Source organism: Ursus arctos, unplaced genomic scaffold (assembly GCF_023065955.2).
Source record: "Ursus arctos isolate Adak ecotype North America unplaced genomic scaffold, UrsArc2.0 scaffold_18, whole genome shotgun sequence".
NCBI lineage: Eukaryota > Metazoa > Chordata > Mammalia > Carnivora > Ursidae > Ursus > Ursus arctos.
The window spans coordinates 53,041,372-53,069,004 of NW_026622852.1; the positions used below are offsets into that span (position 1 = coordinate 53,041,372).

General features: G+C 44.9%; 1 protein-coding gene across 5 annotated transcripts in view; it reads left to right on the forward strand.

Moving 5' to 3' along the window:
- The first annotated feature begins 15,800 nt into the window (after nt 1-15,800).
- STXBP1 (syntaxin binding protein 1) overlaps nt 15,801-27,633 on the forward strand; it is a 69,943-nt gene continuing 58,110 nt past the window's right edge. For 2 of the 5 annotated variants that reach the window (XR_008959995.1, XM_026514009.4), the window contains exon 1: nt 15,801-16,039. Coding sequence is in view for 4 of the 5 variants with exons in the window: in XM_026514009.4 (XP_026369794.1) it covers nt 16,003-16,039 (37 nt within the window). In the remaining variant the exon portion in view is untranslated. The remainder of the gene's footprint in view (nt 16,040-27,633) is intronic. The other 3 variants (XM_026514011.4, XM_026514010.4, XM_048223176.2) reach the window with 3 other exon arrangements.

Sequence of the window (27,633 nt, forward strand, 5' to 3'; positions counted from 1 at the left end):
GTGCCTCCCGCCGACCTGCAGGTGGTAGGGTCGGCTTCGTTTTAGAAAATAGTCTTTGCTTGGCTTTTGCTTTCTGGAGCTGTGGAACGGGTGCTTAAAGTCCATGCTAACCTGGCTGGGTGGGCGTCCTATGAAACTGGGTAAGTCCCTTCCCCTCTCCGGAGCTCCATTTTCCTATCTGTAAAGGGCTAGGAGCTCAAACTTCATTTCCAGCTCACACTTCTCAGCCCTGGGTTCTCGTTCACCCTCACTCTTCTTCCAATGCCATTTGGAATGTCATTGTTTCCGATTTAGAACCCAATTGTGGTCTCTCTTTAATCTTCCTCTGGTTGACTGAAGGCTCAACTACAGGAAACCTGTGATTTTTCAAAAGGGCGGAAACTCCACTGTACAAACCATTATAGCTTTCCCAGTGTAGAGCGTGGTACGGGAGCTCAGGCAATGCTGAAATAACATGGTTTTCTGGTTAGAAAGTTATTTGTGTTTTTCCTTCTTTAGTTTATTTATGTAATAAATCGACTATGTTCCTAGTGACAAAAACCTCTTATTCTCAAGGGTGGAGGTTGGGACCCAAAAGTGAAAATGATCTATAGTTTTCTTCTCTTCTGCTTCTGTTTTGTTTGTTTTTTAAAGATTTTATTTGTTTATTTATTTGAGAGAGAGAGAGAGCACAAGCAGGGAGGGGGCAGAGGCAGAGGGAGAAGGAGACTCCCCGCTGAGCAGGGAGCCTGACGTGGGGCTCCATCTCAGGACCCTGAGATGAGGACCTGAGCAGAAGGCAGATGCTTAACCAACTGGGCCACCCAGGCATCCCTCTTCTTTTTTTTTAAATTGTGTTTTAGTACTAAGGTAATGTTAGTAAAATGGATTACAAACTCTCCATATTTTTCCTGTGGTTTAGAATAGTTTATATAACCTAAGAATAATCTGATCTTTAAAGGTTAGATAAAACTCAGTTGCAAAACCATCTGGGCCTGGTGCCTTTTCCCACCTCTAACTTTTTATTAAAAATTCCAAATTTATAGAAAGGTTAAGCACTCTTCACCTAGATTCACCGATTGTTAACATTTTGTCACATTTGTGCTCTCTCTCTCTCACACACACACACACACATACACACACACACACTAATGCTCTACTTTGTCCTGTGTCAACTTAGCTGGAACCAAGTTTCCTAGAATTCTCTCCCCTGTGTGGTTCCAAGTTGGGTTGGCCACAGAATCAATTTGCTCAAGATGTGGAAGGAGCAGCCATTTTTCATGCGCTGAGGTTTGACGGAAGGCCTCAGGCTCTTGCTGTAGCTGACACGTGGCTATCGCTGATCTGCTAACTCGCCTTGTCGGTTCTGGGCATTCTGGGCATCCTGGGCCTGTAGCCTCCCTGGTTCCTGCCAGGTCTTCTCCTTCAACTTGTCTGAGTACTGGGATCAGGTAGGTGTGCAGCCATGGCAAAGGACACCAGTACTCCTGCAGGTCACCTGTGTCATTGAGGCTGAAGAGGGTGAGAGATAAGATGTGGGCTCTACTGTGTCCTTGCCCTCAAGCATGCCACTTCCATCTCTCCAACTACCAACAGGTATAGAGGCCTTGCACAGTCTATTCCACCAGCACCCACACTGCATGAAGTCTCTTATCCCACATCACTCATAGCGGCGTTGCTCTTCACACACACACACACACACACACACACACTTAAAATTTTTTTGCTCAACTACTTGAAAGGTGAAATGCGAACATCAAACACTATTCTTTAGCACATTTTTTAAAAAGTATCTCCTAAGATTTAAGACATTCTTCTACATAAACAAAATCCCATTATCCCAACCAAGAAAATTCCATTACCCATCCAGCAGGAACTGAAGGTAATAATAGTATCTAGCACACTGTCTTTTTTTTTTTTCAAAGATTTTATTTATTTATTTGAGAGAGAGAGACAGCATGTGAGCGAGAGAGCACAAGCAGGGGGGAGGGGTAGAGGGAGAGGGAGGAGCAGGCTCCTGGCCACGCAGGGAGCCCGATGCGGGGCTTGTTCCCAGGACCCCGGGATCATGACCTGAACCGAAGGCAGACGCTTAACAGACTGAGCCACCCAGGGGCCCCTAGCGCACTGTCTGTATTCAGAATCTCTGTCCTAATGTCTTTATAGCTGTGTTTTTTTTTCTTTTTAACTCCAGAATCTAATCAAGTAGCTTCCAGTGCATTTGGCTGTCATATTTCTTTAAATTTTTAAAAGGATTTATTCATTTATTTTAGAGAGGGGGAGGGGCAGAAGGAGATTTAGAGAATCTGAAGTAGGCACCACACTGAACGCAGAGCCCAACTCGGGGCTTGATCTCACAACCCTGAGATCATGACCTGAGCTGAAACCAAGAGTCAGATCCTTAACTGAATGAGCCACCCAGGTGCCCCAATATTTCTTTAATTTTTGAATCTGGAATAGTTCTGTCTCTTTTCCCCTCTCTTTCATGGCTTTGATTTTTTTTTAAAAGATTTTATTTATTTGATAGAGAGCGAGAGCACAAACAGGGGGAGTGGCAAGCTGAGGGAGAGGGAGAAGCAGGCTCCCGGCTGAGCAGAGAGCCTATGTGGGGCTCTATCCCAGGACCCTGGGATCATGACCTGAGCTGAAGGCAGATGCTTAACCAACTGAGCCACCCGGGTGCCCTGTCCTATTTTTTTTAAAGATTTTATTTTTAAGTAATCTCTACATCCAATATGGGGCTTGAACTCACAACCCAGAAATCAAAAGTCACATGCTCTACCAACTGAGCCAGCCAGGTGCCTCTGTTTGTCCTATTATTGTCCCCAGAGTCTTTTGGGATGTAATCTCTTTAATTGTCTTTCTAAACCCTCCCATGGTTCTTAGTCTGTTATTTCTACTTCTTAGGTAAATTTTGAAAGTTTATGTATTGCTAAAAAAAAATAATCTATTTCCTTTTGTTATTCCAATTTATTACTATAATATTTAAAAATAATAACATCCATATCTGTGTTTGTATTGCCTTCCTCATTCCTAATGTTGCATATTTTTACCTTCTCTCTTTGCTTTCTTTCTTCGGACTTTCCTTTAGTTAAGATTTCTCTCATTTTATCGGTCTCTTTAAACTGATCTTTTTTCTTTTCAAACAAGTTTTATTTATTCTCTTAGCATGTTTTTCCCATTTCATTAATGTCCACTTTCATCTTATTTTTCTTTCTTCTTTTATTTTACTCGATTTTCTAATTTCCTAGGTTGAATCCTTGGTTCACTTACTTTTGAGTCTTTCATAAATAAAAGCATTAAGACTGCTAATGTTCACCTGAGTACAACTTTAACTGTGTCCCATGGGGTTTTTAGTGTAAAAAATTCTTTTTATTTTATTTTTGAGATTTTTTTTTTAAAGATTTTATTTATTTATTGGACAGAGATAGAGACAGCCAGCGAGAGAGGGAACACAAGCAGGGGGAGTGGGAGAGAAGGAAGCAGGCTCATAGCAGAAGAGCCTGATGTGGGGCTCGATCCCGTAACGCCGGGATCATGCCCTGAGCCGAAGGCAGACGCTTAACCACTGTGCCACCCAGGTGCCCCTATTTTTGAGATATTTTTAACAGAGGTGTACCGTCTTACTTGCGTAATGAAAAGTGAGAAAAAAAAATACACAAAACTCGAATACACGCAGTCTGATGACATCATTCCAGGATCTCTCTGCTGCAGTCAGAGGGGAAAATGCAGGGATGGGGAACGGTGATGGACACAGCCCTGGCAGAGAATTTGGAGACAGGCACTCTATCAACGCGAGCTTCCAAAGTTGGGCCAGCAGTAGGGGGGTGGGTAGCAAGATATGGGTCTCATAGTAAAACTGTAAATCCAAGAGATTTATCTCTAGAGTAAAATAGGTTGGTTGGTTTGTTCGTAGCAAAGAAAACACCAAGGGGGAACAAAAGTAAGCCATAGCCCATAACGCAGAATGCCAGGTTCTGTCTCCTCCTTCATGAGGCCCCATCAGAGGCAAGGTTGGGGGTGTGGGGGACTATTTGTAGCCTTCCAGTGAATCCGGGCAGAGAACTACTTATAAATATACTCAAACAGCTCTTGGGTGGTCGTGGTTTTGCCATGGAAGGCGGCAGGCATTTTTAGGCCCTGGGGTGGGATGTCGAAAACAGATGCTTCAATGTCTCGGGGATCCATTCAACAAAATAACTGTTATTTTTGTTTTGTATATTAAACATCTGCTCAAACAGCTCCTGCCGTATACAGGGTGTGGCTGTGATGTGTTTAAGGGAGGGGGGGGCTTATCCACAGCTAGGGGAAGGGTCACTACCCAGAAGGAAGAGAGGGAGGGAGTTGGGGGTCAAGAAGACCCCACCAGGGACCCCAACAGGGATGCCCCGAAGATCTGGGCAGTGAGCCCTGAGCTTGTGGACAATCAGACCCAGGACCCAAAGCCTGCCTTCCCTGCTTGCCTAATGTCAGGGCCCTGAGTGGCCAGCTGGTGAGGAGGGAAGCCAGGTCCCCCAGATGGACCCCCTTGTCTACATGCTTCCTGACTCAGAAGAGAGTGGGAGACACCCAGTGTGACTCAAGACAAGGAGCCCAGGGCCCAGGTTATGCATAAATGGGAGGGAGGGAAACTGATACCCGGAGGGAAAAAGTGCCGGGCCTGGGCCACTCATCAAGGCAGGACCAGACTTTGAGCGCTGAGAGTCCTGCTGGGTCTGAAGCAGGGTGGGGAGGGCTCTGGGCCTCTGACTCTCTGTGGGCTAAGGTGGGAAGGAGGCTGCTGTCAGGGAGAGGGGTGAGTAGGGAAAAGCGGAGGTGGGAAGACAGTAGACAAAGAGAGGAGAGGGAGGGAGGAGGGGCGTGGAGAGGAGGCAGGAAGCTGGAGGGGCCGGAAAGACAGCCTGTGTTTAATCTGAGTTGGGAGGGGCGGGCATCCCTGCTTTTTTTAGGCTCTGAGATTTTCAGGGTCCGCTTTACAAGACACTGGTGTTGGGGGGGTTGGCGTGTGATGACATCCCAGGGTGCCCTGCCATGAGCTGGAGCAGGGGTTAAGGTATTGCTAAGTAACACTCTAGATTCTCCTGATGGAGATTCTCCTGATGGAGCAGCCATCCTCCCAGCCACTGTCAGAGCCAGGGCAGATGCAGGTTCTGCAGGTAGAACCCTAAAGCATCCACAATAAGGGGTGGTGGGTGCTGTCTTTAAGAAAGGGAAAACACAATTACGAAAGCGAAATTAGGTATGGAGCCTCGAAAGCGGTCATGCCTCATAGCATCTCCAATGTGCTCAGAGCCTTCTCTGGTTTCTCCTGCCTCATCCTCTGTAAACCAAGGCCCACCCCTCCCCTCCCCGAGGGGGTGGGGGGAGCAGGTGGTGCCAAGAGCACAGACTTGGGGAGGTCAGACAAACCTGGGCCGGAATTCCAGCTAAGTCACTTCCTGTGTGACCCAGACAAGTCACTTCATTCTTAAAACCTCAATTTTCTATCTGTAAAATGGGCAGGATAATACTTCTCTACTCAGGACCACAGTAAAGATTAAACAAAATAATTACATGTAGAGCAGTTAGCTCAGTGCCTGACATATCATAAGCACTCAACAAATGGTATGTCTGGTATGCCACAAGCATTTGGTTTATGGTTATAATATAATAATCATAAGAATGATTCCATTTCACTTCAAACGGCACTTCTTCCAGAAAGCCCTGTTTTAAGAAAATTGAAGTATAACATGGGGTGCCTTCCAGTTGGAAGAGAATGTAGCTCTTTTTTTTTTTTTTTTAAAGATTTTATTTATTTGAGAGAGAGAGAAAGCAAGCATGTATGTGGGGAGGGGCAGAGGGAGAAGCAGACTCGCCTCTGAGCAGGGAGTCTGATGCGGGGCTCCATCCTGGGACCCTGGGATCATGACCTGAGCTGAAGGCAGACACTTAACTCACTGAGCCACCCAGGTGCCCCCAGTATGTGGCTCTTGATCTCAGGGTCATGAGTTTGAGCCCCACATTGGGCAAAGATTACCTTAACAAATTTTTTGAAATTGAAGTGGGGTGTCTGGGTGACTCAGTCGGTTGGGCATCTGACTCTTGATTTCAGCTCAGGTCATGATCTCAGGGTCATGGGATCGGGCCCCTACGTTGGGCTCCATGCTGAGCGTGGAGTCGGCTTGTCCCTCTCCCTCCCCTGGCTTGTACGTGCTCTCACTCTCTCTCTCAAATAAATAAATAAAATATATTTTTTAAAATCTTAAAACAATAAAAATTGCAGTATAACATACATCCAACAAAGTACCTAATTCAGTGAGCAGCCTGGTGAACTTTTATACAAATATGCACCCATGTTACCACCAGCCAGGTCAAGACACAAGATACAACATTTCCAGAGCCCCAGGTGCCCTCTCATCTCTCTTCACAGTCAGTCTCCTTGCCCTCCGCCCCCATGTGATAGCTCTATCATCATAGATTAGATGGTTCTTGAAGCTTTCTAACGCATGGAATCACAGTGTACCTTTCTGTGCCTGGCTCAAAGAAGCTCTGAAATCTGAAGGTGCAACAGAACTGTGTGGTTAAGGGGCACCTGGGTGGCTCAATCGGTTGTGCGTCCAACTCTTGGTTTCTTGGTTTCAGCTCCGGTCATGATCTCAGGGTTGTGGGACTGAGCCCCACGTTGAGCTCTGTGCTCAGGGCAGAGTCTGCTTCAGATATTTTCTCCCTCTCTCTCCCCCTCTGCCCCTCCCTGCTCTCATGCTCGCTTGCACGTGCACTCTCTCTCTCTCTCAAACAAATAATACCTTAAAAAAAAAAAAAAAAGAACCGTGTGGTTAAGAGTTCAGGCTTTGGGCTCAGACGTGCCTGGTTCAAATCCTGGTTCAGCCAGGAATTTGCTATGTGCTCCAGGATGTGCTGTATCTCAGTGTCTGTATCTGCAAAGTATATAAATCATCATATCTCCTTGACAGCATTTCAAGGTGGGTTAAATGAGATCTTGTGCTTGAAGCATTTGGTAAACAAGGGCACCCAGGAAATGGCAAGTGTTATTTTGATTCACCTCAATTATGTTCAGCCCCTCCCATGCCCACCCCAGAAGATTCCCAGAGACTCTAGAGCTCTGACTTGAGCCTCGCCTCCCTTGGTGCCTTCCCCTCTGATCCAGCCTCCGCTCGGCTGCGACGTGGGCTGTGCCAACACGGCCACGGATGGGTTACTGGGCCTTCTGCCCTGCTGTTGCTTCTCTTCAGGATACACCCCGTCATCCCTACCCCTCTTTCCCACTCAAACTCAGCTTAGCCTCAAAATCTCACCTTCACCTTTCCCAAGAGTCCTTTCCAGATCCGTGGCTGGACTGGGTGGCCCTCCTCAGGCCTCGCTGGCTCCCTGTTCCTGCCCTGGCTCAGCCCTGCATTGTGTCTATATGCTTACCCTAGAGTCCTCAGCACCTGGCAGAGTGCCCAGCACACCGCAGACACCTGATGAATATTTATTAAATGTTAAATGGATAAATAAATAAATGTCACTTCCATACTTGAAAACCTTCCATGGCTTTTCATGGAGAGAGAAATGAAGTCCAAACCACAGAGCACCGTGTTCTCCTGTCCATCCTCACCTCCCACATGGCACGGTATGGATCCTGGCCTTTCTCTTGTTGGCTGTGAGCCCTTGGACAAATGGCTTGGTTTCCTCTTCTGTAAAATGGGGATAATAATAGTAAATAACTCACAGGCGACTGTTAGGGTTAAATGGATCGATGTATGTAAAGATCTTGGAATAGTGATTGACACATAGTAGGTCCCCCACAGGCTTGCTGTTGTCCTTGACGTCCTCCTCTTCCTCCTGTTCCACCTCCTCACGATTCTGCTGGGGGAGGGGGGTCACCCGGCTCTGCAGGGTGAGGGCAGGGACCTGGTGGCAGGACTGCCCATGTCTTTACCAGTCCTTTGTTTACTCAGCCCTACCCCTCATTCCCACCTTCCGAGTACCTGGTACCAGTGAATCCAGAGCTTCCTCCGCGGTTCTGTGGCTGAGTCTGGTCTCTTTGTGAAGATTCATGTTTCCACCTCCTCTTCTCTATGCAGTCATTAACCCTTAGCTACATGTCCATCTTCCAGAGTTTTGTCACTGTCTCTCATCTTCCATTCCCTCCTTTTTCTGTTCTTTGTGTCCTTTTTTTGTTTTTGCAATTTTTTTTTTAAATAGGCTCCATGCCCAACGTGGGATTCAAACTCAGGTCCCTGAGATCAACAGTCACATGCTCTACCGACTGAGCCAGTCGATGCCCCGTTCTTTGCGTCCTTACGGATTTAAACTTTTTATAATTCCCCTGCTATTTCTTTAGCAGGGTTTCGGGAGGAAAGGGATTCCACATTATATAACCAGATCTATTTTTCTATCAACAACAACATTCTAAAGCAAACCATTAACTCTTCTTTATTTGGGGGAGGGGACACATGGGAATGTGCTTTATTGTTTTGCTGTGTTTTTAAAATGTTTTGTTTTAAAAAAGAGAGGTTCTCCCCCATTCAAAAAAGTGCCCTTGATCCTGATCTGTGGTTCACCCAGCTGTTCTTCTGCCAACCCATCTCTGTGCACCCCCAGCTCCCCTAGACTTCTCCAGCCATTTCCCTCCTGCCTCCTTCTGGTGTCCCCTCCTTCTGCTCAGCCTTAAACTGAGTGTTTCCCAGTGTCCTTCACATAACCAACCCTAAGCTGGGTCATCCCAGTCACTCTTGCTGGTGTCATCCATAGCCTATGTTCTGACAGGGACACCGTATCTGGCTTCTGACCTTTCTTCCTTTTTTTTTTTTTTTAATTTTAAAGATTTTTATGTATTTATTTGAGAGAGAGAGTGAGTGCAGGAGCAGGGGGAGCAGCAGGCAGAGGGAGAAGCAGACTCCCCGCTGAGCCTGGAGCCCTTTATCCCAGGACCCTGGGATCATGACCTGAGCCAAAGGCAGAGGCTTAACCAACTGAGCCACGAAGGTGTCCCTGCCTTCTGACTTTTGAACTCATATCCAAAGCCTTCTCATTGAAGCCCAGCTTGCCTGTCTCTCCTCTTTGAAATGCAAAACTAGGGGCTCAGGGTGGCTCAGTCAGTTAAGTATTCAGCTCTTGGTCTCAGCTCAGGCCTTGATCTCATGGTTGTGAATTTCACCCTGCATTGGGCTCCACCTACTTAGAAAATAATAATAATAAAATAAAGTAAATAAAGTAAAACTATCCTCTGCCCTTTCCCAGGCCTACTCCTGATCACCTTACTATTTTTATCATAGCACTTATCACCTTTTAACACACTATATAATTTTATCATTTACTTATTTATTATGTTTCTCCCTCTACGATGTCAGCTTCATGACCAATGGGAATTTTCTTTCCTGGTCACTGCTGCATCCCCAGTGTCTAGGATGCTGTCTGGCGCATAGTAGGTGCTCAGTAAATACTGCTGCATTGCTGAATACCACCACACTTGGCCTATGCCAGAGGTTCCCAAGGACAGTAGCCTCTGTGTCTGTCATTTTTCTCATAGCATCCCAGACCAAAACAAATACCTATCAGCTTTGTTTAGTAAGTAGTTAGGACCGAACAACTTGTCCTAACAACTTAATGGGCATTTGAAAAAAAAAAGGGGGGGAGCCTGGCTGGCTGAGTTGGGAGAGCATGCAACTCTTGATCTCAGGGTCACATGCTGTCCACATCAGCATGCAACTCTTGATCTCAGGGTCATGAGTTCGAGGCCCACACTGGGTGTAGAGATGACTTAAATAAATAAATAAATCTTAAAAAAAAAAAAAAAGGAAAGAGGGGTGGCTGGGTGGCTCTGTTGGTTGGGCTCTGCCTTCGGCTTGGGTCATGATCCCAGGGTCCTGGGATCGAGCTCCAGGACGGGCTCGAAGCTCAGTGGGGAGTCTGCTTCCCCCTCTCTCTGTCTCTCTCCCTATCATGATCTCTCTCTCTCTCTCACTCTCTCTCTCTCTCTCAAATAAATAAATAAAATCTTTAAAAAGAAAAAAGGAAAGAAAAAATAATACCCATAAATTGAAAGAAAAGATATTTAAACAGAATTCTTAAGTAACCACCATTACTTACGAAAAGTATATGTGCATCTTCTCAGAACTTGGAATCACATCAGACATTGACTCTCTCATTTCATGCTCCGCATTGATTTGCATGGGTTATGTGCTTCGTGTCACATCAATTGATGAAAACCCAGCTTTACAAAGATAAAATGTCACAGAAAGGAATGTAGGAAAGTCTGATGTTGAAACTATGAACTACTCCAGCTACTAGTTTTCAGTGTCCAACAGATGATATCATTGTTTCTCTCCAAAATTTAAAATATTTTACTATGCTTCTGTTAATTTGCTGTGGCACCTCAGGGTGCCTCAGCACACACTTTGGGAACCACGGGTCTATGCTCCCTTTTTTTTTTTTTTTTAAGATTTTATTTATTTATTTGACAGAGAGAGAGAGAGTGCGAGCCAGAGAGCACAAGTAGGGGGAACAGCAGAGGGAGATGGAGAAGCAGGCTCCCGTTGAGAAGGGAGGCCAGCACGGGACTCAATCCCAGGCCCCCCCGAGATCATGACCTAAGCAGAAGGCAGATGCTTAACCAACTGAGCCACCCAGGCGCCGCATCCTCTTTTCTTGATTGGATTTGACCTCTCTCTTCATCTTCTGGGCTCAGCTAAACTGCTACTTCTTTCATGAATCTCTCTAGTCAAACTGGCCAGAAGCAAAACACATCTAAACAAAACTATTTCCCCAGTTGGAATGAAAATTCCTTCCTCTGAGATCCTATAACAATTTAATGTAAAGTGTAAAAGACACAAATTGCTCTTTGATACCCACGGTGTAAAAAATGCCATATTTCTTTATTTTTCTAAATCAAATAAAACCAGCTTTAAGGGGTTACCTGGGTGGCTCGTTCAGTTGAGCATGTGCCTTCAGCTCTGGTCCTGATCCCAGGGTCCTGCGATCGAGCCCCATGTTGGGCTCCCTGCTCGGCAGGGCCCCTGCTTCTCCCTCTCCCTCTGCCTGCCGCTCCCCCTGCTTGTGCTCGCTCTCATGCTGTCAAATAAATAAAAATCTTTAAAACAAACAAACAAAAAAACAAAACAAAACAAATAGCTTTAAGCCCCCACTGGCTGAGGTCACTGAGACTTCTAGTATCTGGCATTCGGGGATAGCTCTTTCCTTATTCCTGGGATTCTCACAGTCCAGGCAAGTCTGAACTGTCCACATCAGCCATCTGTAGAGGTTTCCACTACAGTGTTCACTAGTCCATTTGAAAAGTGGCTGGCCCTAATCTCTGCCCCAGAGCCAGGCTGAGCAAAGGGACTCTTTCCTGCCTCTCAAGGCTGAGTGGGAAAGGTTTTGGTGGTTGATGTCAGGCATTCACACTATCACTATGCCTGTCCAGAGCCCTGCCCACAATGGGGCTCTATGTGAGGGGAGTAAAAGTCAGGGCTTCTCTGGGAACCTGCCAAATGGAGGACTCCAACCTCTCCCTTTGGTTCCCCAGAGTTTTGCATGCAGGTGCCTTGGGGGCTGGATGTGGTCCTCAGATGTTTTTTGTTTGGCCAATGGTGGTGTTACTAAAAAAATATTTTTAGTCCATAGCAATACTTAACCATTGGGAGATGTCACAATTCTTACCATCAAGACCCTTGGCTGCTGCATGAAAAACTATTGACTGGAGCTGAGTAAGGACTGCCCCTCTGGGCAAGGCATGTAGTCGGCAGTTGGCCACCTCTGGGTGGTTACTCCCTTCCACATGGCCTCTACAGTCCTTTGAATTTGAGACCCTGGCCTAGACTTTGAAAAAAAGCCCTTTCGATATTATATTCTGAACTCAAATACAAAAATCTGTTAACTCACTCTAGGGGCCAAGGATGTACCAAACTTAAGGACTCTAGGCCCAGCAGCTTTTTGTAGGTTTGAGGACTGTGGGTGGCTGTGATGGAGACAATTACTTTTTCATTCTCTGCCACGAATCTACAGCTGCAACAAAGGCAGGACACAGCTTCATGTTATTGTTAATGATATTAATAGCTAACATTCATTGGGTCCTTACTAGGTACCCAGTACTAGGTAAAGAATCTTACAAATATTGGGGCGCCTGGGTGGCACAGCGGTTAAAGCGTCTGCCTTCGGCTCAGGGCGTGATCCCGGTGCTCCGGGGTCGAGCCCCACATCAGGCTCCTCCGCTATGAGCCTGCTTCTTCCTCTCCCACTCCCCCTGCTTGTGTTCCCTCTCTCGCTGGCTGTCTATCTCTGTCAAATAAATAAATAAAATCTTTAAAAAAAAAAAAAAAGAATCTTACAAATATTATCTTGTTGAAGTCTTTAGAATCTGCTACTAAAAGAATGTAGTGGAATCTAAATGTCCAGTGGCCATGGGAAGGGGTGGAGGTGAACGTGGACAAATGCAGTTGATGATGAGGCTTTAAAGCAGAGGGGGTTAGGTGCAAGCCCGAGACTGTGAAAGAAGGGCTCTCCAACAGGCCCTGGGTGTGCAGGGGACCCAAGCCACTGGGTCCACAGTATCAGTAGGTTTGGTGGCAACAACTACGCTGGTTGCTTCTGGCTCAACTTGGTCAGCCCCATTGCCACTTCTGGCTCGTCTGTCCCTCTCTCCTGTCTCTTAGTCCCTCCACGCTGCTCACCACCCTTATGCTCAGACCTCCAGTTTCTTCCTGTTCCACTCTGCATCCATCCCCCCACCTGCCTGTCTCCTGGAGGTGCAGCGGCCAACCCACAAGCAGGCTCCCTGCCGTCACATGACCCGTGCGTAAATCACAGGACTCTTCCTACCCCCAGCGGCTAGTCCGCACCAGGGCTCTGCAGAGGCTGCAGGCCGCGCATGCGCAGCTGCAAGCGCACCTGCCGGGCCTCGGACTAGCCCAGCGCATCCTGCGGCCGCAGCCCCGCCCCGCGCTCTGGCTGGGCTGGGGCGCTGGGCTGGGGAGCCGCGCTGAGGGCTAGCCTGGGTACGAATTCCCAAGAGGTCCAGGTTCTGGTTGTTGATATGCTCCCAGCAAGCAGTCCACACAGCCAGACCTCTCTAAGGAGAGGGTCAGGGCACTGGGGCTGCGCCTGGACGTTGGATGTTCTCCCCTGGGCACCAGAAAGTCAGAGCGCGAGTCCCCGGTCTGCGCTTAGGGCCATGTGACCTTGGGCAAGTGACTTGACCTCCCTGCGCACCAGGAAAAATAAATAATAATAGCACTGACCTCGTGGGGCTGTAGTGAGAATTCAATGAAAATTCATGAGGGCCCTTTGCGTGGTGCCTGGGGTGTATCAAACGTATATGCAAATAAAGAATACAAAGCAAAGGGCAATAGGCATGATGACTGATGGAGGATTTTACCTTAACGTGTAGGTCATCTCGCTGCCTCCTCTGAGGCCAGGAAGTTCTATTGTCCTTGTTTCACAGATGTTGAAACCAAGGCTCAGCGATGTCAGGAGGTCTCGAGACAGGTCTTGGATTTCACATACGGAAAGATTCCAATCTTCCAGTCCAGAGTCAGGGGTTCCTGAGTGAGTTCACAGTCTGTCACCCCACTTGCTTTTTCAACCAGCCTATTTAGAATAGCATCCGTTCTGATTTTTGCCATCCCTAGTGAACATCTCAGGTACACATCCACAGGAAAAGATTTCTTTTTTTGTCCTTCCCTCTGCAGAAAATAACAAGCTGCTATATTTTATTGTCTGTGACCTTTGAGGAAGTCCCCACACAGATTCCAGGCTACCAAAATGTCCTGGAGCCTTGCAGTGAGGCCTACCCCTCGGGGTTTTCCTCTCTATCCTGCCCCTCAGACTCTCCTCCAGCCACACTGGTCCCCTCTCTGTTCCTGGAAAAGCCAGAGTCCTTTCTGACACTTGGTCTTTGCATTTTCTGTAGATCTGCCTGGGACACTGTCCCAGACCCCTCTTGCTACCTTTTACTCATCTCAGGAAGCCTGCCCTGACTGTACCTCACCAGGTCCACCGGGTCACGTGCTCTGTTACTCACTCTCACAGCCCCTGTCCTGTTTCATCACTTATTAGGACAGTAACTCAATGCTGTGTCTGACTCCTTGATTCCTGTCTGTCTCCTCAGCTAGAATACTGGCTCCTTGAGGGCAATCTCTGCTGGCTAAGGGGGGAGCATGCAGCCTTACAAGTGCATCCTAGGCTCCCTCACATTTACAAATTATCTCCCCCTTCCCCAAATGCACCCTGAGACTATCAATACCTTCCTTGGGTAACAGGCAGAGCCCAGACGAAATGATAGGCAAGCACTTACTCTCCCTGTGAAAGCATGTGAAAGTTCTGTTGGGGTAGATTGGGGTGGGGACAAGAAGATGGTCAAATCTTCCTGCCCTGGGGCTGGTCGCTGAACTAGGACATGTGGCCTCTTGTCCTGGCTCTGCCATTCTTCATTGTGTGTGGCCTTTGGAAAGTCCTCCTATGGGCCTCAGCTTCTTTAACTGCTTGGTGTAAAATAATGATTCAGAATTCAGATTTTGGAATTAGATCTTTCCTTTGTCACTTACTAGCAAAGCTCCTAGCTTCTCTGAATCTCAATTTTTTTCATCTGTAAATATTATTACATTTCTTAATAATATTAAGAAAAGAGGACTTAACTCACAGAGTTGTTCCAAGATTTTAATGAGTATTCACTGATTTTATGATTTCTAGCTCTCCTGTCCTTTTTGATTTTTAATTGGCTCAACTCATTTGCTTTTCTTTGAAGCCAGAGGTGAGTCCAGTGCCATATTTCAAAAATAACCTTCCTCATCAATAAAGAAAGTCCACAAAGGGGCACCTGGGTGGCTCAGTCGGCTAAGCATCTGCCTTCAGCTCAGGTCATGATCCCAGGGTCCTGGGATCAAGTGCTGCATCGCGTTCCTTGCTCATCCAGGAGCCTGCTTCTCCCTCTGCCTACCACTCCCCCTGCTTGTGCTCTCTGTTTCTCGCCCTCTATCAAATAAATACATAAAATCTTAAAAAAAAAAAAAAGTCCATCAAAAACTGGCTTGGGACCACTTTGGTAATGTGGACTCCTGTAAGGAGATGCTGAGACCTGAGTTGGAATACAGCATATTCCTATCAGACTTGGGACTTCGAGATTTCTAGCCTTTTGAGTGCCCAAAGACTCGGATCCGAGTGTGCCTTGTACATGGCTGTAGCTCCAACACCCGGAATAGTAGCTTGCATAGAGTAGTGGGAGACCACTCAATATTTGCTAATGAATGTTACACAGCCTGAGAGCAACTCTAGTGCTCAATTCTCTGAGCCTCGGGTTTTTTTTGTTTGTTTTGTTTTCATCTAAAAATAGAGATTAAAAACAATTCTTAATTACTGTGAGGATTTATTGAGATGATGCAGTAAAGCGCTTAGCGTGGAGTCTGACACATGAGAGCTCAGTGAATGGTGGGTATGTGGCTATAGGTACCCAGAGAGAGATGATGCCGATAAACCTCCAGTTATGTTGTGGTTAGGAGTCTCTGAGTTCCTCATGTGGGCAGGCGAAAATGGAGGGTTCCCAGGAAGAGGAAAGACAGGACATAACGCGGTTTCAGGAAGAGGGAGCTTGTCAGGAGCCTGTGGCCAGGTGCGGAGGCGGCGCACGGGACTTTAGGACCCTGCGCCCCAGGAGCGCGCGACTGCCAGAGTGCGCGCGGCGCGTGAGGTGAGGGGGAGGGCGCGGCTTTCGCGCCAGCCAGGGACCGCCTCGCGTCCAGCCGCATCTCGGAGGGCGGGGCCGGGCTCCCGGGCCGCAGTGCGATTGGCGGAGGCGCGCGGGTGACGCTGACGGCTGGCACAAGGCCCCGCCCCCGGCCAGCCCCGCCCGCGCGCGCGCGCGCCGGCCGGTCGGCAGCCTCGCTCTGGTTCGCGCCGCGCCTCCGCGGCGAGTCCGCGCGTCAGTCGAGCCCGAGCGCGGCTGCGGAGCAGAGGGCTGCGGCCGGCAGAGCGCGCGGACCCGGGGAGGTAGCCGTGTCCGCGGGCGTCGCCTGAGGAGACTCGAAACCCGGAGACTCGCGCAGCGCGATGGCCCCCATTGGCCTCAAAGCCGTGGTCGGAGAGAGTAAGTGGAATCGGGGTCCTCCCGCGGGCGAGGGCTGCGGTTGCCCGGCAGGAGCGGGGCACCGTACCTGCCCGCGGCGCCCCGGCCTCGGCGCCGGCTGCTCGCCCCGCCCGGCTGGGGGCTCGGGGCTGGGAGGGTCCCGTTATTCCGGCGCCGCCCTCCTCTCAGGGAAGTCCCTCCCGGCCTCCTGCGGCCGGCGCCCGCTTCCCTGCTTCCCCCGCTCTCCCCTTCCCGCATTCCTCCCCCTGCAGCCCACCCTTCCCCTCTTCACCCCGTCCTCCTTCACCCATCCCGCCCCTGCATCCCCATCCCGCTCTTCCCTCTTTACCACCCCACCGCTCCCTCCTCACCCCCATTTTTCTCCCCCTCACCCCATCCCCCCCTTCACGCCATTCCTTCTTCCTCCCCCTTCCCGAACCCCCAGCACCCTATCCCTCCCTTTCACCTCGCCTTTACCCCCTGCAGCCCATTACCCTCCCCTTCTGCACCTATCACCCTCCCCTGCCCCCCCCATTCTTCACTCCCATCATCTTCTCCCCCCTTCCCTCTCCCCTTCCTTGCCTTCTTTATTCCCCGAGCTCCCTGATTCCGTTCCGTTTTCTGCCTCCAGTCCCTCCCTCTTTCCCACTCTGCTTGGTGAATCGTGACGAGCGAGATCGCGGCCCGCGCCGCCACCCCCACCCCCTCCGGGAGCCAGAGCCGCGGTCCCCAGCTGCGGAGACCCACCTGGGAGCGGCTCGGCGCGCACCGGCCGCGACGCGCCGCTCGCCCAGCCCCGGCCGCTGCTGGCCGCTGGGGAGGAGCAGCCTGTTTATCCAAAGGCTTGGCTCTGCTAAGCTGAGGCCGCCTCTCTCCTCCTCCCGTTTTGGGGTCGTGGCTGCAAGGGCGGGGTCTTATCTGGGTCCCGAACCCTCTTAAATCACTCGGGAGGAGGCGGAAAGCTTTAGCGTGCGGCGGCAGGAGCTGCCCTGCTCTGCCCAGCACCGCAGTCTGCAGTCTCCCTGCTGGCAGGACCCAGCCCTGGCTTGGCTGGACGTTTCGGGCAGTCCAAACCACTGTTGCAGGGAGGAAATGGTTGTTGATGGGTTTGGATGAAAGGCTCGGCGTAAATGGATTTTTAAAAATGGATGGTGGTGAGTGTCGGCTGCAGCGGAGTGAGGGCTGTTGGTGATAATATTTGGAAACGGCGTCCTCGGTGCTAAGTAAGATTGATGATAGGTGTAGACACATAATGCCTCTTCAATATTTTGGCGATTTCTTTAATAAAAAACGTGTAAGGATTTCTGTGGCTTTTGCTACCTCTTTCGGATTTAGGAAAAAATTAAAACTGGGCTTTTCTCTGCAGGAGAGGATAAGAAAGGAAATAGAATAAAAGTGGTGGAAATGACCGTTTCCTTTCCAGTGATTCTATTATTACAGCGCTCTCTCATCAGACGTTTTTAGATGTGTGTAGCGTTTCTTTTGAGCATCACAACTGTTTTTCTTCCCTAGTTTTTCCGTTGATATATAGGAGATATTCCCACTTGTTGTACAGCCTTTCCTGACCTATTGCATCAGAAGAAAATTGTCTTAAAAACTGAAACCCAAATGAGCAAGTTTTAAAAAGTGCCCGCAGTAACACCTGCCTTCCTCATGCAGTAAAGTTTCTGAATCATCTACCTTCTATTTTCTTAGGAGAATCAAGGCGTTTAGGGCTGGAAGGACCCATGAGGGATCCTTTAATGTCGTTTTGCCTGTGGGAAAGAAATGGAGGCTCGTAGCAGTTAAATGACTTGCCAAAATCAGTGTTAATTAATTTTTTAAAACCTAATGTCCATTTCCTTGCAACATTAGTTAAAAAATAACTCTTTTCATTTTTCTATATATACCATTTTCTCCCAGTAGCCTTTTAAAGGGTTTTGAAATATGCAATGTTGTGTTACATGTTACTTTCTTTCAGATGTTTTATTTGAATACTGTGCTTTTAAAATAAAAACGTTAAGTGTTATAGAAATAAATTTTTGCATCCTTTTGCCAGGACCCTTGTTCATGCTGTAGCTCCTTAGTACCCCCCCCCCCCCGCCACATTTTTAGAAGCCAGCATAAAGGTTAAAAAAAAATCAGTAATGCAATATGGCCAAAATTTCTTTTCTGAAATAAAGCAAGACCACTGTTTATGAAAAGCAAATCAGTTTTACATAAAATTGGTGAATGCGTGAACAGCATCTGTTCTGATAACATTTGAGTTATGTATAAATTTTGGGAAAAAATATTGCAATTATTTGTCAGTGACACAGGTTAATTCTGGCACCTAATTTTGGATGGGCTTTTCTAGTTTTTCCTTTCTTTCTCTAAAAATAAAAGTAAAATAAATAATTTTTTTAACCAACATGCAGTTTAAATGTTCCCTATGCAGCCTGGTCTTCCCAAACTAAATTAACACCTGATAGTCACTATTGATTGTATTTCCTCATTTTATACTCTTTGTAGCACTTCACATTAACTGAAATGATCTTGTTCAGTTTTTTTCTGTTTGTTTTTTGGGGGGAGTTGTTTTGTGTTTTTTTGTGGGTTTTTTTTTTTTTTCTTTGATTGTTTGATCCACTTGAATGAGAGCAGGGTTTTTATCTGGCATGTTCACCACTGACTCCATGCTAAGAACGGTGGCTGACTCTGTGCAATGTCAATGAATGAAGCATACAATGGAGGACAAGATAAATGTAGTTTTTGGCTACTTGTCACATCTTTCTGAGTTGAGTTTTAGAGTGGCAGTAGGTACAGGCACAACAGAAGTAGAGGAGGTAGGTCAACTTTAAGCTGTTCATTCAACAATGTTTGTTCGATCACAGCCTGCTAGGAACTATGGGAGACTGAAATATGGGACACTCATACTGTTGTGACAGACATAGACAATCCTGAGGAACTTTCTCTGTTACTTCCAAGTTTTCCCTGTCACCCCCTCTTCTGCTTCCCCTACACAGGATATACTCAGTGTATTACATGTCGTTGTGTTAGTCTTGCCCAGCTAGACCGGAAGTTCCTTCAGGGGAGAGTAAAGCTTGTCTTATTCTTTTATCTATCCGTAGTGTGTGAATTAGTGCTTGGGACTCAGTAGATGCTGAATGAATGACTTAATCTTTATGTATAGCAATTCAGAGAATGGGCTCTTGGAATTAGATTACCTGGCATAATATTCTGGCTCACCGCATATTAGCCATGTGACTTTGGCAAATAAGGGACCATTTTTGTGCCTCAATTTCTTAAACTATAAAATGAGTTATAATAGCACCTACCTTGTGGGGGTTCTATGAGTGTTATATGACGTAGTGCAGCACTTAGCACAGTTCTTAGCACACAGTGAATTCAGTAAATATTATCATCATGAAAAGATCCACAAAAAGGGTCAGTAAGTGTTAGAGGATTTTGAGCACAAGATAAACTAGCTATGTCCTGTGGGGCCAAAGTTTTGGGGGAGAAGGGAGTCTAAGATAAATTTCTTGAAAGGAGCACCTGGGTGGCTCAGGCGGTTAAGTGTCTGCCTTTGGCTCAGGTCATGATCCCAGGGTTCTGGGATCGAGCCCCGCATCAGGCTCCCTGCTTAGTGGGGAGTCAGCTTCTCCCTCTCCCCCTGCCCCTCCTCCCTGCTTAGGCCCTCTCTATCTGTCTCAAATAAAGAAGTAAAATCTTTAAAAAAATTTTCTTGACAGAGGTGCAAATGAACTGGAAAATGGGAGAATCAGCCTGAAGAACCTATGGACAAGTTGTAATCTGACCCAACTTGTTTCCAGTTCTACTTGTATCTTTGCCCTTTTTTCTTCATTTTCTTTCTGTAAAATGTACTTGTTTTCTGCTCTCTACAAAGAGATTGTAAGGGAAAGGAGGATTTCATTTTCTGTGGCATTTTATATCTATTCTTTGTTAATAGATGACGTTTCGATATATAAATCCATGTTGTGATCCACAGTTTATTTCTGTTCCCTGAAGTTTTTTGTCAGTGTGTTACAACGATGCAGGGAGTTCTATTTGTCTTTCTTGTTGTTTTCTAGCTGCTAGCAATTTCTTCTCATGTTTGTTTGTAAGAATCACATTCCTCTAGAAAAGAATGCAGTTTCGATTTGCACATTAAGTACATACCTTTTTCAGACCAGGCCATGATTCATAGGATGTGTCAGAAATTGAGAGGGCACCTAGATAGAAGCAATCTCCATTCATTCTTACACTCCTCTTTTTTCTGTAGAAACTTTGGTTAGCATACAAATAGCAAGTATTTTTTGAAATACATACATATTGTATTTTTTCCAGTTTTAAAATCTAGGTATAATTTGCATACAGTAAAATTCACCCTTTTCAGTGAATAGTTCTTCACATTTCAGCCATTACATACAGTCATGTAACCACCACCATACCCAAAATACAGAACAATGTCATTACCCCCTCAAATTCCCATGTGCTGCCCTTTCTAGTCAACCTCTCCTTCCACCCCAGCCCTGGGCAAACTCTGAACACTTTTCTGTCCCTATAGTTTTGCCTCTTCCAGAATGTCACATCGATGGAATCATACAGTATGTGGCTTTTTGAATATGACCTCTTTAACTTTAGTACAATGCGCTTGAGACTCATCACGTTGCCTGTGTCTGTAGTTTGTCCCTTCTCATTGCTGACTGCTGTTCTTTTGTGTGGATGCACTTGGTTTATCACTTTGCCAGCTGAAGGACATCTTAGTTATTTGCATTTGGATACTTGCATATGCTTTTACAAGCATTCACACACAGGTTCTATGTGAACAGATCACTCGGATATGTAAATACCTAGGAGTGGAATTAATGGGTCATGTGGTAAGTGTATGTTTAACTTTATAAGAAACTGCCAAATTGTTTTCCAAAGTAGGTATACCATATACGTTCCTACCAGCATCTTTGTAAGTACATGGTATTATATGTTTTTAAAATTTTAGCCATTCTGGGGCGCCTGGGTGGCTCGGTTGGTTAAGCATCTGACTCCTGATCTCAGCTCAGGTCTTGCTTGATCTCAAGGTCGTGAGCTCAAGCCCCATGTTGGCCTCCACGCCTGCCTCGCATGGAGCCTACTTAAAAATCAATCAATCAATCAATCAATCTTTAGCCATTCTGATAGGTATTGGTATGATGGTTTTATTTTAATCTTTTTAAAAGATTTATTTATTTGAGGTAGAGAGAATGAGTGGTAGGGAGGGGCACAGGGAGAGAGAGAAGACTCCCCACTGAGCAGGGAGCCCTGATGCAGGGCTCCATCCCAGGAGCCTGGGATCATGACCTGAGCTGAAGGCAGACGCTTAACCCACCCAGTCACCCCCGTATGATGGTTTTGATTTGCATTTTGCTGATGACTGATGATGATGAGAAGCATTTTTTTTTATGCATTTAGTGTCATCTGTATGTCTTTGCTGAAATGTCCAAATGTTTTGCATATTTTTTATTGGGTTATTTTCTTACAATTAAGTTTTGAGAGGTCTGTATATCCTGGGTGGAAGTCTTTTATCAGTTACATGATTTACAAATCTTTCCTCCCACAGTTTGTGTCTTGTCTTTTCATTCTATGAACAGTATTTTTCAGAAAAGTTCTAATTTATAAATTTCTTCTTTTATGGATTGTGTTTTTGGTATCCTATCTCAGAAATCCTTGCTCAGCCCAAATTCACAAATATTTTGTGTTTTATAAATTTTCTGTCTTTTCTTCTAGAAGTTTTATAGTTTTAGGCCTTATATTTAATTTTTGATCCATTTTGAGTTAATTTTTGTGTATCGTGTGAGTTAGGAGGTTCATTTGTGTGTGTGTCAATTTTTTTTGTATGTAAGTGTCCAGTTCTAGCCCCATTTGTTGAAAAGACTGTCCTTTTTTCCATTGAATTGTCTTTGTTCTTTGTTGAAAATTAGTTGGCCATATATGAGTGGGTCCATTTCTGGACTCACTTCTGTGTCATTGATCTGTATGTATGCTTTCACCAACATCCACTCTGTGCCAATTACTGTAGCTTTGAAGTAAGACTGGAAACCAGGTATTGTGAGTTCTCCAACTTTGTTCTTCTTTTCCATAATTGTTTTGGTTTTTTTGGTTCATTTGCTTTTCTGTATAAATTATAGAATCAGCATATCTATTTCTATTTAAAAACATTTTCTGGTATTTTGATTGGAATTGTGTTAAATCTATAGATCAGTTTGGGAAGAATCGACATTTTAACAAATTTACTTTTAATATTTTAGTGTCTTAGCTTTATTGCAATGTGAAAATCATAATTCTTAGCTTCACAAATAAGGGAGCAACCCTATGAAGAGGATTACATATAGTTTGGCAAAGTTGCAGAATACAAAGTCAGTTTACAAAAATCCATATAGAAATTGAAATTTAAAATAGTACCATTTATAGTAGAATGAAAAAGAAAATGAGATATTTGTATAAATCTAGTGGAATATGTTCTAGGTCTATATGCTGAAAGCTATAAAACACTGATGAAAGAAATCAAAGAAGGCTTAAGTAAGTGGAGTGATATACCATTTTCATGGAATAGAATAATACATGTTACATTTATTTCTATCTTATTTTTATTTTTTTTTAACATGTCTTTTCAATTCTCTTGGGCAGATACATAGGAATAGAATTGCTGGGTCATATGGTAGCTATATTTAACTCTTTGAGGAAAGAGTTACCATTTCCTTTCCCCAAGTGGCTACACATTCCCACCAACAGTATATAAGGTTTCCAATTTCATAATATCCTTGTCAACACTTGTTATTATCTGTCTTTTTTGTTATAGCCATCTTTGTAGATATGAAGGGCTATTCCATTGTGGTTTTGATTTGCATTTCCCTGATGGCTAGAGATAAGCATTTTTTTTCATCTACTTATTGGGCCATTTGTAGATCTTCTTTGAAAGATGTCTACGCAGATCCTTTACCCATTTTTATTTATTTATTATTATTTTTATTATTTAGAGAGGGAGGGGAAAGGGGCAGAGGGAGAAGAAGAGAATATTAAGCAGATTCCACACACAGTGTGGAACCCCACACAGGGCTCAGTCTCACAATCCTGAGACCATGACCTGAGCCGAAATCAAGAGTCAGATGCTTAACTGACTGAGCCACCCAGGTACCCCCTCCTTTGCCAATTTTTAAATTAGATTGTTAAAATTACATTTCTAATCTACATATTATTTTCATTTGAAGTTACCATTTTTACTGTCTTTTAAATGTAAAAGTGGAAATCTTCAATAAATGATAAGTATGTAAATAAATCTGACCAGTTTATTTCATTAATCTTCTACCTTTTATCTTTCTGTGTAATTTTAAGACTTTATTTATTTGACACAGAGAGAGACAGCCAACGAGAGAGGGAATACAAGCAGAGGGAGTGGGAGAGGAAGAAGCAGGCTCCCAGCAGAGCAGGGAGCCTGATGTGGGGCTCTATCCCAGGGCCCTGGGATCACGCCCTGAGCCGAAGGCAGACGCTTAATGACTGGTGCCCCTCTTTCTGTATACTTTTGATTAAAAACAAATTTTTGGGGGGTACATGGGTGGCTCAGTTGGTTAAGTGTCTGACTTCAGCTCAGGTCATGATCTCAGGGTCTTGGGATTGGCCCTGCAGGGGGCTCCCTGCTCAGCAGGGAATCTGTTTCTCCCTCTCCCTCTTCCCCTCCCCTGCTTGTGGGCAAGTGCACTCTCTCTTTTTCAAATAAATAAAGCCTTAAAAAACAACAACAATAAAACCCCTACTTTTTCTTGTAGTGGTTGTGATTCTGTCCTTTTACACAATTCATTTAAAATTTAGAAGTTACTTTTGCTGAGTGGTCTCATTGTGTCTTCATTCCCAGTTTATTAATTAAAAGTATAATATTTTTCTTTTTTTTAAAGATTTTATTTATTTATCAGAGAGAGACAGAGGACGTGAGCACAAGCAGGGGAAGCCGTAGGCAGAGGGAAAAGCACTCATCCCAGGACCCTGGGCTCATGACCTGAGCTGAAGGCAAACACTTAACTCACTGAGCTGCTCAGGCATCTCAAAAGTATCATATTTTTTAAACTCCTTATTTAGGGGCACTTAGGTGGCTCAGCTGTTGAGCACCTGACTCTTGATTTCGGCTCAGGTCATGATCTCAGGGTTCTGGGATTGAGCCTGAGTGGGGCTTCCGGCTCAGCATGAAGTCTGCTTGAGGTTTTATCCCTCTGCCTCCTCCCTGCGCCTCCCATCACCTGCACGTACGGTGCATGCTTTCTCTCTCAAATAAATACATAAATAAAATCTTTAAAAAAAAAAAAACTTCCTGGTGTGCCTGAGTGGCACAAAGGTTAAGCGTCTACCTCTTTGTTTCAGGTCAGGTCACGATCTCAGGGTTGTGGGATGGAGGCCTGCAAAGGGCTCCACCCTCAGCATGGAATCTGCTTAAGGTTCTCTCTCCCTCTGCCTCTCCCCCTTCTCTAAAATGAATAAATAAATAAATATATTTTTTAAAAACTCTCCTTATTTACGTTATATTATATTATATTATATTATATTATATTATATTATATTATATTATATTTTTAGTTGGCCCCATCCCCAACATGGGGCTTGAACTCACGACTCTAAGAGTCATATGCTATAATGACTGAGCCAGCCAGGCGCCCCTAAACTCCTCACTTTTTTAAAGGATTTTAACGTTGTTGTCTTACAGATAGTACAAAAAATGATTAGCTACAATTGTGATAAGAATTACAGAGAAATGGTATAGGACACTATGAGCACGTGTAACAGGGAGGCCTGGCCTAAGTTAGGGAAGGTTAGAGAAAGCTTCCCTGAGAAAGTGATATTTGAACTACTTCTGTTTAGTTCCAGCTTACTAAGAGTTTGTTTTTTAAATCAGTATTATCTACTTTTTCAGTTTCTTTTGAAATGATCATGTAGTTTTTCTTAATCTATTAGTATAATCTAATTGTAATATTGGATATCATTGCATTTCTGAAACAGCTTTACTTTGTTGTCATGTATTATCCTTTTTCTGTATTGTTAAATTCTACTTATTATTTTTACATATGTATTTTTTAATATTGGAGCCCTCTGGTTGTTCTTTGATCATTTCAATTATATTCCCATCTCGGGGCTTTGTATTTATTGTTCCCTATGTTTGAAATATGCTTGTTCCCTTAATTCCTTTAAGTCTCTGGTCAAATGCCACCTTACTAGTGAGATCTTCCTTGACTACTTTATATAAAATGAAAACTTTCCTCCAGAATTTCCTGTCCCCTCCTTACTGTGCTGAACTGTCACTATCTGACATTTCGTACTTACTCGTTTATCCGTGCTTCCACCAGCCAAATGTAATTCGTACGAGAGCATAGACTATTTTGTTCACTGTTGTATCCCTAGCACCTAGAATAGTACTGGTACATAGTAGGCACTCAGTACGTATTTGGAATGAACAGTTGAGCACCATATTTTATGTATGTGTATTTTTTCTCTCTTTTAAATCTTTTTTAGATCTTCTATATCTGAATTTCTCTCTCATTAAATGAAATGGAAAGTTCCCCATCTTTTTGTATGTTTCAGAATAGATGAAATAACATAAGAATTCCCTTCCTTGAATGTCAGAAATGATTTATCCATAAAGGTATTTGCGTTTGTTGCTTTTTGAGGAGAGAGGATAAGTATTTGATTCATCTGTTTGTCCAATTGTCTACTTCTTTAGTTAATTTTGGCAATTTGTATTTCCCTATAAAATAGGCCTTTCAACTTGAAAATTTTAAATTTGTTGACTTTAAATTAAATTTGTTAATTTAAAAAATATCTCCTGTATTAATTGTTATGATCCTCTCTCTCATTTTACCCTGTTTGTGTTATTATTTTCATGGAAATATGTGCTAGAGACTTGTCTATTTTAATTGTCTTTTTATTTTTATTTATCTATTTGAGAGAGAGAGAGAGCATGAACAGGGTAGGGGCAGGGGGAGAGGGAGAAGCAGACTTCCCGCTGAGCAGGGAGCCCAATGTGGGGCTTGATCCCAGGACCCTGGGATTATGACCTGAGCTGAAGGCAGACGCTTAACCAACTGAGCCACCCAGGCTCCCCTCTTATTCTAATTTCTTGAATCAAATGATTGGTTAATTTTTTTCCTCATAAAGTATCAAAGGATATGAATTTTCATCTGAGTACAGCTTTGTCTTGCCATTATTTATTTATTTGACAGAGAGAGAGAGAGCCAGTGAGAGAGGTAACACAAGCAGGGGAGTGGGAGAGGAAGAAGGAGGCTCCCAGTGGAGCAGGGAGCCCGATGCGGGGCTTGATCCCAGGACCCTGGGACTACGCCCTGGGCTGAAGGCAGATGCTTAACGACTGAGGCACCCAGGCGCCCCATGGATTGACAGTTTTTAATTAATCTGTTTTTTTTAGAGCATGCAAGAGGTGGGGAGGGCAGAGGGAGAGCGAGAATCTTAAGCAAGCTCCACGTCCAGCACGGAGCCTGATACGAGGCTCCTTGAGATCACCACCCTGAGATCATGACCTGAGCTGAAATCAAGAGTCAGAGGCTTAACTGACTGAACCATCCAGGCGTGCTCTCCCCCCTCACCTTTTTTAGCAGTTTAAATTGGGGCAAAATTCCCATAACAGGTGGTTTGGGACTCAGGTAACATGTGTGTTACCCATCAGATGTAAAAGAGCATATTATCTGCCACAGGATCCAAAAAGGGCCTATTGAATGTGCGCTGAAAGATTTTCCCTCTGGCTTTTTTGGCATGCAGCACCTCTTAGACAAACAGGTGTTTGGCAGTTAATGAAGTATCTTTTCTTTAGTGGAGCATTCAGGCCAAATTTTATAGTCATCACTAGCAATTCAACAGCTATAAAATGTGAACGCTAGTCCCATGGCTCACCTACATGAGAAATGTTGGAGAATCCCTAGCTTGGTCTTTTTGCTTGCTTCAACCAGTTAGTTGCTAGTGTGCAGGGCTGTCCCTGGCCCTAAAGTCAGGGTGAGGTGTCCAAGACTTCATCTGAATATCAGCAAGTAAGAGTTTTCCTTACCTTTTTCCCTCCACGCAGTTTTTTGGTATTATATGTATTTTATCCATGAGAAGCAGTATTGGGTAAGTGGAAAAAATTCTGGACCAGAAGTCAGAACATCTAGCTGATAGTCCCGGTTCTCACACTTAGTGGCTAGGTGACCTGGACATCTTATTAAACCTCTTTTAAAATTAGGAATGCTGCTCTCAGCATCACACAGTTCTTTTAAGGCTCACATTAAATAATAAACAAAAAAATTGCTTGGAAGACAATAAAGAGTCACTATAAGGGGTTATTACTACTTTACGGGTATAATTATAGAGATTAGTTTACTGCTTAAGGTTAGTGAATAAGTTATTAGAAGAGTCAAGGAAATGAATTACTATGCTTTTCATAGACACGGGATCTAATAATCACTAGACAACAGCTAGCGGATGTCCATTCTGATGCTCTTTGGGAGAATTTGTATTGCTTAAAACAAAGCAATTTGCTTCTGATATACACCAATCTGCTCTCGATCTGTGTCTCTGAGGCCCTGAAGCAGGAGTAACTACTAATGGCTCAAATTGCAAGCTCTCGGAGGGCAGATTTCCAGTATTCTTTTTTT